An 11,974-nucleotide genomic window follows, 5' to 3' on the forward strand; every position below is an offset into this window, starting at 1 on the left:
CTTTGTTAACCCCCCTGGGCTAATTGTTCCAGAAAAAAAGGGGGGAGGGGAAAAAAAAAAAAAAAAAAAACACAATTAGCGTGCGTCTGCAGAATAGTTTTGATAAGGTCATTGCTAAAAGGGTTTTACTCTTGACGCGATTGTGTTTGTGGATCGAATCGATTGGTGGCCCTGCGAGCGTTCTCCCACCTGCTCAAGGTAGGGATTAGAGAGAAACTCATCTAATCGCTTTAAGCTGTGGAGACTCACTTTGGCTTTTCCATTGTTTTGCAGCCTTTTAGTGGACAAAGTGTTCTGTCCGAGGTGGGGGATGCGGCAGCCGACTTTTTAGGGCAAAACAAGAAAACTTCATGGTCGGTGGAAAGTTTCACGAACCCAAAGACATTTAAGTTTAGATGAAACAACAAAACAACTTCTGTTTGGACCGGAAAACATCTATTTAACGGTTGTTGTTGGCAAGACTGATTTACTACTACACTGCTGATTTTGTCGTCCTTTAAAGATAAAGGACGACTTTTCAATACATCAAAGTTTTCCCATCTGTGTCTGCGTTCACAAACACCTGTATGCAGAAGAAACGCGAAAAGCCTTCACAGTTTGCATTAAATAGGTCTGTTAGGATGTTGTCTTGTCATTGAAGAATGTTGAACACAGCTGTAACTGAAACACATCGGAAAAGGGAAAACTGTTCAGCTTCTTGGTACCGACAGCGATGGGACATTTAGTGGTTTACCTGTAAACCAAATGTCTCCCCAGTTCTCTCACCACTTTGCAACTTGTTCTGCTGTGAAATTGCCATTTGGTTTTGTTTTTGTTTTTTTAATTAAAATGTAAAAGCCACTGTTTCCAAGAATAAATTATACATTTTTATTTGTCTGTGAATATAAGCGTGAATGCAAAAATTTAATTCAGTCAGTTTCCACTATGATTCTATTTATAACACTAAGGTCAATTCAGCTTGTGATGTCAGTTGTTAGTTTATCTAAGGAGACTCGGCTAATTGCATTGAGTCGCTGATTTGCATCAATCCCTCCTTCTGATTGAGCTTGTGGAGACAGGTGGCAATTGGTTAATTGCCACCGTCCTTTAATTGATTACCTTACTTTTCTGAAGAGGGTGTTGTACACCATCTAGTACCACATCCACGGAAGTTACTATACAATTAACGATGCAGTCAGTTTATGAGCAGCTAGAAGTGAAGTTGAAGAGTTTCTTCTTTTTTTTTTTATTTTTTTAAAGGTTGTTCCAGTATTTTCTGATAAAGATCTTCTGTAATTAATTTTTTTCTCAGGGGCAGAATGGTAAATTAGATTAAACCAAAATGTTATTAAAATGGTCAGATAGGTTGTGGCAGCGAGGAAAAGCTGTTCTGTTCTCATTCTTGGTCATATGACAGCGCCAGATGAAATGTATGAAGGCAAAGACAAGTTGAACTGTGAACATTTTTGTGTAAAGCCAATTAAAGCTTGGATAATTTTAGCCATGAGCAAGTTTACTTTAAAAATACACAGTTTGATACGGGTATTCTGGCTAATTAACAAGCTAACGTTTCTCGGGTTTACAGTGTTACTTTTCAAAGATAAACTGGCAGAAAATTCTGTGCAATGAGCACATTTACTTTAGGACCGATGCCTCTTCCACCTATATGTAGCCTACACCTTCTTAAGGTGACGACAAGCAACAAGCTACAAGAGTTAGCATGTCTGTTGGCAAAATAAACAGGCTAGCAAGTGGCGGAATATAAATAAACGTGTTAATTCGCGAGATAACATTAGCTTGTCAGGCTCCTGTTACTTTTCAGACATGACATTCTGCAGGGAAAGATGGTTTATTTTAGAACTCTTACCTCTTCCACCACTTTGTACCGCTACACTAACTGTATCTTAAAGCAAAAGCCTGCATCAATCTGTGTGAGTTAGCATGTCTGTCAGTAAAAGAATAAACCAGTTAATTCATGAGACATGGAAAGTCTCCAGTGTTACTTTATAAGTAGAATGATGGCAAAAAATAACATAATAATCTGTGTACTTTAAAACTGACACATTCTCTATGTGCACATCTGCTTTAAAAGCTTTTCAGTAAAAGGATTCTTGTTTGTTTCTACATCTAATATTAACGCGTCACTTCTGATTGATCGAGGTTTCTACAACTAAGATTGACGATCGTTGTTCATGTAGCTACGAAAATACTAAGAAATATTACTAAATCAATAATAATTATCCATACTATTGCAATCCCTTGCAAAACTCTACATGCTTTAATGCAGAAAAAGCTACTCTCTGTTACGAAAAGAACAAGAGAGATTTCCTAAAATGGGAACCGCTGCCTTCTTGTAGTCAGAGAGGGATTTGTGTGTCTAACTGGCTAAGTGTCGGCATTCACTGAACTCTTAGATTACTTTCAGCATTTATAGTGTCCCAGATAATTACTTCTTAGAGCTCTGTGCCCCCTCTTCGGTTTTCAGGCGCACATTGCTGTAGTTGAGCAGTCTTCTCCTGGGTAGAGGCCAGTGGGCACAGGACGGCTGAACCCAATCAACCTATCGATCTTTGGTGGGTTGCTTGGGTGAGGTTGACCCCCAGCTCCACATCCCCAGCCTCAGGCAAAATCCCCACCTCCACTTGCTCCCCCCCCCCACCCATAAACAGACACCCCTCCTTCCCCTTCACACTCTTCGTCTTTCTTTGCACCGGGTGCCAGGTTACCATGGAGATCTGTGGTTCCATTTCTCCCCTCTAAGTGCTTCTTTCATTCATGCTCTCGGTCTCTTCTCTCTCTGTTTTATATTTCTCTCTGTTCTCACTGCTTGTCTCTTTGTCTGCAACCCCTAAAAGCTGAGTCATCACACACACCGATTTCATACCTCCGATGTTTGCATGCTTATTCATTTTCTTATCAGTTTGATTTAATGCAACTGTTTAACGGCTCTCGGTTTTGCTCACCTCCACGTTGCAATAACATCCTAAAAGAAACGTGAGAAATGTGCTACATTAGAACTTTATAGATTTGTCGAGTTAAATGCTGAGACAGATTGATTTACGTGCCCCCCTCCATTGCTTCTATCACTTTCACCTAATCTATCGCAATCACACAGAGACGTCCACACTTAGCAACTGCCTCCTGAAGCTGCCCCAAAATACTGTTTACACAGACGCTCACACACACACACACACACACACACACACACACACACACAGCATATGCAAGCACCACTCCCTGTCATTCTGCTAGTGGCTACTATGTTGTTTAATTGCTGTCTCAAATCAAATCGATATTTGTGAGGTTATGTGTTGGGGTCAGGGCTAAAGAAAAGAATTGATCGTTGCAGCTTTGTGGCAGACTCGGAACGGGAGAAGGAGGAGTGGTTTGAGGCAATCAAAGAATCGATCGCGGAGACGCTCTACGACTACGAAGTGGCGGAGAAGATCTGGTTCAACGAGGCCAATAGGAGTTGTGCCGACTGCGGCGAGTCGCAGCCAGAGTGGGCGTCGGTCAATCTGGGTGTGGTCATCTGCAAGAAATGTGCAGGTAAGAGGCACGCTTATGGACCAAACCTTTTGCATGTTCTTTATTATCTTCACCACTACTAGTATTGAGATTTCATGTAGACATGAAGGGGAGGTTTCTTCCAGGGACGTGGTGCCATTTTATAGCACGATCAAGTAACTGTGTTACCTCCAGTCGTTATAAAAATGCGTAATATCTCCAACATGACTTAAAACAGACTTGACTTCTTTAATTTGATGCCCTGAAATTGGCCTCCGTCTCTTTAAGAAGTTCTGGTTCTTTCCGACACTCCACCTTCAGCACGTCAACACAACAATCCTTCTCCGTTATGCCATTTTACAAACATTCTTTGGGGCTTTGTACGGAGAAGTAGTTCTCATGATGGAGCTCAGCAGACTCACAGTTCCACCAGGTGTTTGCTAATTGCTGCTGCTGCTAGTCTAGAGGAGCCGATTGAGGAAGGCGTTCTCTGCGAGACTGAGCTTTGTGTAAGCCAAAGGGATTTCTCAGACATGCAGTCAAGAATCAAACATCCAGCATGATATAGAACTCAATAAAGTAGATTTTACATATTACTTCCCCTTTAAAAAAAAAAAAATGTATAAAATGAAATGTAATATGTCAATACTTGACTGGTGAAGATGGTAGCACTGTTGCTTTGCAACAAGAAGGTTCAAATCCAGACCTGGGGTCTTTCTGCATGGAGTTTGTATGTTTTTTTTGTTTTTGTTTTTTTTTCTTAGTGGGTTCTCCTCAGGTACTTTGTGCTCCTCCCACAGCACAAAACATGACTGTTCGGTTACTAGACTAGAGCATTTTTGATTGACCTGTGTCTCTAATAGCTCACTCCTACTGCTAGCTCATTTTTAAGGCAGGCTGGTGCAACTTTCACTTTGAATTCATAATTTATTTCATTGTTAAATAACTTGACAAACTTTTTCTGAGGTCAACAGGTACTTTTTGTTTAATGGCAGAAAGTGGATTTCCATATTCTCTTCATGCACCCAGGTGAAGACAAACATATGCTGGCTAGTGGCCCACAAGCTGACAAACAACATGCAGTCCAACACAGTGAAATAAAACAAGGACTCCTATGTAGAAACCCTCCTACGTAAAACTCGAGTGTAGCCGTCGTAGGTCGCTGTAGGTGAAGACCTCCCGTCTCACCACCTCGTATCTTCATCTTAACCGGGATAATGAGCAACAAAGTAAATACTTGCAAATGAAGGAGTGGGGTACTTAATAGTGCCCTCCACAGTTGTTGGCTAAGATGTGAATAAAGCACTTAAAATAAGTTGTAGTTATGGAGACTTAATGACCCTAAGATGGTACTCTTTGCTGCAGTCCTCCAACAGATGGCTATGCAAATTTCTTTCATTTTTTTTTTTTTTTTACTGCTTGATCTGGTAAGATAAACTTTTCTTCTCCAGCCTGGTTGTTTTAAAAGTTTTAAATTTTGTACTTTGACTATCAATTTGAACAGGTTTACATGAGCAGTTACTTTACTCTCGTCATTTCCTAAATTATGAGCATCAATCTATGTTTGTAGTGCTTGCATAACATGTTCTCCTGTTTCTTTTCTTCCTGCTTTTTTTCCCCTAGTTTTTATATTGTAGCTAATAGAAATGGGCCTCGGTCATGTCATATTTAAAACCCAGGGAAAAAGACAATTATGTCTTCTCAGAAACACTCTGATCAACGTGAGAAATCAAAACAGTTGGGATTCTTAGAGATCCAATAACTGTGGCGTGTGATTTTACTAAAACAGTCATTTCTTCCTTTGAGTAGGATTGTTCATCTTCTCACTTAACTCAAATTAAAGGTAAAATATTATTGTATTTTAAGTATGTTTACCAGTAATTCTGGAAGGTGCAAAAACAATAAAAACACGCTTTACCAAAAGATTAAATTGATGCCACAGAAATACATATTGAATTTTTATGCACTAATCACAGGATCAAACACTTTTTAGGTTAAATAATGCTTCATTTTTGAAACATGGACTTCTGAAATGTTAAAATATAAAAACTAGAAGTTTCTACATTGCATTTCATATAATGATTTCTAGACAGACTAATCAGTGTTTTACATTTTTCCCCCTGTTTGCCATGTAAAGCAAGTTATTTTTAAGTCCATTAAAACTCTTCCAAGGTTATTAAAAAAAATATATAAAATTGGCGCCACAGAAATATTGAGAAAATTTCAATAATCTTCTGAAAAATGTCATGTACGGCAGTTTCAGAACGAATCGGAGTCCTGGTGCACTGAAAACACATTCAAGCTTCCTCTCACCTATTCTCTGTAAATGTGAGCTCTTCGGCCTCTGCCGACATGTAATCTGATCCCCGGGGGTGTTTTGGGGAATAAGATCTCAGGTGATAAGCCACTTATGGGAGTTGGTGTCTGGCCTGTGGACTCTCTAATCTGTTTGGCAATGCCAGATAATTCAGATGAAATGACAAGAAAGATTATGTGCAAGAACTTGGGGGATCCCAGACTGCTACTTGACCTGCTAAACACGATTAGAGCGAGAGAGAGAGAGCCGGACGGAGTGGACACATCCCTCTTTCCAGCTCCAGATTTCTTCCTGTCATACTTAATGCGATTCTTCACCTCGCCCGTGTAATTGCTACACATCAGATAGCCAACATCTTCTTTCAAACACTTCTAAATGGTTTCATTTGCAGAGGTGTTTAATATTACATTTTGTCGACACGCGGAGAGCAAGGGGGATATTTGCATTTAAAGAAGCGGCCCCGGTCTCCTGAAATTATTCTGTGGTCTGTTTGGAATGCCAATGCCTGCTCATGCTTTTAATTAGGCCTCTTAAACTTTATTGTTACGGACAAAAAAAAAAAAAGAGAGAGTCACCGAACAAGAGGGAGAGGCAAGAAGTAATGAGAGAGCTAATGGGGAAAAAATGATACAAGATTGACTTTCCCCTTTTGTGATGGAGTGAATCCTAATGGTGTGTAACTTCACTCTTTGATGTTGAAGAGTTTACTACTGGAGTATTTTTGTCATAGTTTGCAGATTTACTACAAGTTGTGAATCTGTGATTATTCCTGATGCTTGTTTTTTAGGAAATAAATAGCCTGATTTTTTTCTCTGTATAAAATCAGCCTGCTTAGTCTCACTTTTCTTGGATAACTTCTGCTGCTGCTTGGACACCGTAGGATTGTTACGCCTGCTGCTGCCCTCTCGAATGCTGCTGGTTCTCAGAAATTTAGCGCAAGATACTACTTCACCGATGCCGAGCTTGGGACTCTTGACTCAACGGCTACTTCTGTCGGTTATTGCTTTTTTATTTGGTCTACAAGTATTAAATGCACACATTTTCCAAAAACCTTTAAATGGGATTTGCAATTTTCAGACCAGCCATAAGTAAATTCCCCAAATATTTTTAAGTACAAAATGAAATAAACAAAAAGTTACATTGTAGGGAATTCTACATTTAAGGTGAAAGTATTACTCGACCCCCCGCTCTCCCCTAAAGATGAATTTGAGCTTTCATCTTTTTCACCCACCACCACCTTTCAACACAACTTCTCCAATGGAGACGGCGCTAATTAAAGAGTTTCGCACTGCTACGCTGATACGCAATTTCAACAAACCACGAGGTAGCTGATAAACATGTCCTTACTTAATAGCTGCCAAGATAATCCCGGGTTTATCCGTTTGCTAACTCGCCTCTTGTCGCCCACTGAAAGTGCAAAAGCCTTAAACTCGCTGCCTGTTCTGTTCTGTTGCACGAATCCCTATGAAAGTTTCTGACGGGAGGTGAAATCCTCGGAGGTGGCCGTCTGCTCTGTGTTGCTTTGGTTCCGTGGGAAAGATGAAGACATTTACACTCAGCCTTTTATACAGAGGGATCTCACTGCTTACCCTGAGGCCCGTGCAAGCTTTATTTCAGCTTCATTAACTTTACACAAGTGAAAATGGTCCTGTGGTGTTGCACGGCCCAGTGGATGGTGCACTGATGTTGCAGTGCAGGCGGCTTCATGAGTAAAATGGCTTCAGCCCTTCACAGGTTGGAGTGACAAAAGCCAACCGTATAGACCTTATTTTTCAAGTTGCGGATCAGAAAACCCGGTCAGAGTTTTATTTCAACTTTTCAAGTCGTATCGAACAACCTATTTAACCCTGAATCATCTACCTGTAATTTATGTTGTAATCGTCAGAAATGTTTACTTAGTCCGTTTTAATACACTACACTCCTCATCTTTTATATCCACACAAGCCTCTACATTCAAGCTCAAAACTGTAATTACACCCCCACTAATATTTGTGTGAATGTGTTTTTAGAAACTAACACTTCAGTCACACACTTCCAGCCGTCAGTAAACTTTTGGCATAACTCTGGTTGGACGCTTCAGCACTCTTCTTGGCAGAATGGGATTAATTCATTTAAATTGATTTCCTGGCACAGACGTGGGCCCATGAATTTCCACCAGTGTTGATGCCGGGGCTTTGAGAAGGCCGTTCTTAATGTCGGCCTAATCCTTCCCAAAGCCACTTTTAATGTGTTTGGGATCATTGTACCTCTTGGAACTACTTCCAAACACTCAATGTCAGTGGATATCTTAAGTTTATTTATTTATTTTACCTTTTGAGGTTGATCATTCAGACCGGACCTTCTTAGCCTATATGGTCCATCTAAATGTTGCGAGAGTAAAAGTTGTTTAGTCTGTCGGAATCATGATGATAGCATCAAAAGGCGTTTGGTTGGATTGTGTCTAATTAAAGCCGATTTAACCACCTAGAGTATTACTAAGGTAATGATTGTGTATCTAATTGATCAATACATGAGACTATATCGCCAACATTCATTCGTAAGAAATTAGCCTCGTGTTGCTTCCTCCATACATCTTCTCGGTCTAATAAACGGAAGCGACGCCAACACCGAGGACTAGTTATCGAAAAATGTCTCGCGACTAAAACTGTGAAGTGACAAATAATTTAAAGTCTTCTTTTTTTTTTCCAGCCTGTGCCATCCAGAACTGTGTCAAGATGTCCTGTCACAGCTCACAGCCCCTCATTTTCATTCACAGCTGCTCCACTTCTGAATAGGAGACAGTAATGAGATCATGCCAAATCTAAATCTAAAATTATCCACCGTTACTCACAGGACAATAATTCACAGTCACACATACGGCATGCGTAATGTATTATGCATGTCCGCTCCGTCTTTGGCCACAAGCAACCCCAGAAGCCCCCACCTCCCCCCACCCAGCTCACCCAAATAAACAGGCCGACCAACAAACACAATGAATTACTCATGATTCATTAGCAATTAATGGTCCTCATTCTCTGCTTTCATTTCCAATTAGGGGAGCTGAGGGGACTAAATATGTTGTGTTGTGAGTGAGAGAATGAGCTCGCAGTCATGCTCCGTTTTCTCCGTCTTGTAACTGCCTGTTTATTGTTTACTCCATCACTGGCAGCATGTTTGTGCACGCTGAGCAGATTGTTGTGCATATATGCGTCTAATAATTTTGTACTTTTATGTGAACTCCTCGGGAACTAAGGGATAGCCTGGCACCACAATATTCTCGGCGCATATTTCAGACATATAAAAGGATTTTTATGAGCTCGTCTGTCTGTTTGCATTAATAATTGTGTGTCACTGTTTTTGTTTTTTTGTTGTTTTTTTTGCCAGGGCAGCACCGGTCCCTGGGACCAAGTTTGTCGAAGGTGCGGAGCTTAAAGCTGGACAGCAGCATCTGGAGCAATGAACTTGTGGAGGTATTTTAACTCGTGAAACTATCGCTGAAAAAAAAAAAATTCTAAAAGTTTTTCCTTGCTGTAGCAGTGCATACTGTTTAACAGGAATACACAACAAAAACTAACTTTTGTCTAAATAAAGAGCTCCCACATAGTAATGAGACCTCTACTAGCAGTTCGCATCGAAACAAAATGCTTGTTCATCTTGCAGCTTTTCCTGGAGGTGGGGAACCAGAATGCTAACAGTTTCTGGGCCGCCAACCTCCCCTTAGAGGAGGAGCTTCACAGCAGGGCCTCGACTGAGCAGCGTGCCACGTTCATGCGCCGGAAGTACAGAGAAAGGAAGTACAGGAAGGTCCTGGAGGACTTTACTAACCTGGACGAACTCAATAAGGTAAGCGCTTCGTGGGAATGCAGCAGAGAACAAACTACAGGCAGCAGCTGCATGCAGTTTTATATGTGGTTTCTGATGCTCTGGTTAAGTCCCATTCTTCTCCTCAGTTTGCATTTTAAGCAAAAAAACATTCTGTGACGAATTTACTTTCTTTTTCCTATTTTGTTGTTTAAGCGATATGGTTGTTTAACCATAAATCTTGCAAAATGTGATAAAACATTTGCAGATCAATCCGCTGGCATTGTTTTCTACTGCAGACCGGGACATGGAAATGTTGAGGGAAGCGAGGCGATGAGCAGAAAGAAAACAGGGAAAAGATTAACCAGCAAAGCTAAGTGTAAAAGTGAATTAGGGTCTTCAACAAAAAAATGTTATTTTTATTTTTAAGCTTCTGCAGAGTGTGAGGACGAATGCATGTGTGGGCACATTTGTGCTGCCGTACTTCACTGCGAGTGTCAGACGATGAACAAACTCAGCAACGACATTGGAGAAACGGTGAAAGTGTGTGGTTATGTTTGCCGTCTTCTGTCTTCCTATGCTGCGTCTCATACAATCCATACAGACTTGCTAAGTATCATTGTGTCCCATTGGTGATACTGCCTTTTTTTTTCATCACTCTGCAGCACTGGCCCTTTGTTTTGCACATTTGTGTTGGGGCTTTATGGTGTCAGAATGCATTTCTTTGTTGTTTTTGCATGTCATTTTAAATCCATTGCCATCTGCATACGCCTGACTACTAACATGTGATGGAAACATTTCCAGAAAGTCGTTATAAAGAGTAAAAAGCAGAGGACCTAGTGCAGAGACCTGAGACACCATGTGTAATATCAGTCATCTGGAAATGTATCACCTATATTAACATGCTATTTTCCATTTCTCTGACATGTTTTTTATACATTTCGTCACATTAGGCTTAAAAAAAAGGGGTTACATTAGAATATAACTTTCCAATAATGCTCTCATGGTTAATCAAAAGCTTCCTTTAGAAGGAAATCAGTCCCTAATACTCCACCAATGTCCAAGTTACCCTTCATAACTTGTGCAATTTTAGTAGAATTTTGTTTCTAAAAACTGTTTGGGTAAAATTCTAAATTAGTTGTTCATTATATGAAGAATAGCCTGCTTAGATGACATACATTTGTTTATATGCAATAAGTTTTTCTTTTAATATGACACTGTTATTAGACCTAACCCATTTTTGGACAAACAATATAAAAAACTCATATACTCATATTAAAACAGTAGTTATGTAAAAAAGGAAAGAAAAAAAAAAGCGCCACAAACAAGGACACTGAGTCTAATCTCACTGGACAAGTTGTTCCACTTACGTGTCACATTTACTTACTGCTAGCATGAATATGAAGCACTTAATGCTATATAAAACCTGCTCCTCTGGGAGGATTCTGTGGGATGAAGACAATAACGCCACATCTTCAATGACTTTCATGCAGTTTTAGAATTAGTTTAAAAAAAATGATTTCTTTTTTTCATGCTAAAGGGTCACAGAATTCACAAAGCTGTGGAAACACAAAGTTGGCTCTGGCAAGATAATGGTTCCTACAGACTAGGTTTGAGTTTAATTTGTTTGAACCATTTTTCAGGTCTGGTTCAGTATGTGCAAAGAAAAGAAAATTGTGTTTTTTTTTGTTGTTTTTTTAGAGTTATCTTTATCTCCCCGTTTTTTTTTTTTTTTAGGTTGCGTATGTAAAGCCTGATTTCTGTATGTCATACGTTAACTGTGAACTCTGATAAATATAAGAAACAACAATTCGAGTCTGGTAGGGTCTGGAATTTTCACGAGTAAGTTATAAGCACCCTACAAAAAAAACAAAACAAAAAAACAAAACAAAGGATACTCTGAGACAGTCATGTTTTATACCCTGTTCGGCTCCAAACGTGCTTTCTCCATCCCATTCTTTCGTAGTCCTTCTTAGTCTCATGTTCGCCGTTAGGAGCTCTTATCCCATTGACCTCCACGGAGTCTCCGCAGACCACATGACCTAGAGATGGGGTGTCAGAGGAGCTTCTAATATCACTTTGCGCACACACACATGCACTCGCTCACACTCGCCGTCTCTGGTGGCTACAGTAATTGCTGTGACACGGAAGGTCATTTCCAGAGACAATACAGAATAAGGCCGGGCTGCATGGGACTGGTTAGCCAACATCCAACCCCGTCCTGTTGTGTGTGAGCGAAAGAGATAAAGACAGAATTAATTGTGCTTGTTGTCTTCGAGCTGATGAAGATGAATCAGTGTTTGCAGAAGCAGAGCGCAGAGACACCTTTATCTCCATGAAGAGGGCGCCCCTGTGTGCGTGGGTGGGTGGGTCTTATTGACGGGGGGGGGG

General features: G+C 40.3%; 1 protein-coding gene across 1 annotated transcript in view; it reads left to right on the forward strand.

Moving 5' to 3' along the window:
• Positions 1-11,974, forward strand: part of arap2 (ArfGAP with RhoGAP domain, ankyrin repeat and PH domain 2) — a gene marked incomplete at its 5' end in the record, with an annotated part of 101,683 nt that overhangs the window by 4,999 nt on the left and 84,710 nt on the right. The window contains 3 exons of the mRNA XM_015016423.1: positions 3,329-3,528; positions 9,167-9,252; positions 9,443-9,625. Of these exons, the coding sequence (XP_014871909.1) occupies positions 3,329-3,528; positions 9,167-9,252; positions 9,443-9,625 (469 nt within the window). The remainder of the gene's footprint in view (positions 1-3,328; positions 3,529-9,166; positions 9,253-9,442; positions 9,626-11,974) is intronic.

The sequence above is a fragment of the Poecilia latipinna genome, unplaced genomic scaffold (assembly GCF_001443285.1).
Source record: "Poecilia latipinna isolate Pla-1442-1.1 unplaced genomic scaffold, P_latipinna-1.0 Scaffold2015, whole genome shotgun sequence".
NCBI lineage: Eukaryota > Metazoa > Chordata > Actinopteri > Cyprinodontiformes > Poeciliidae > Poecilia > Poecilia latipinna.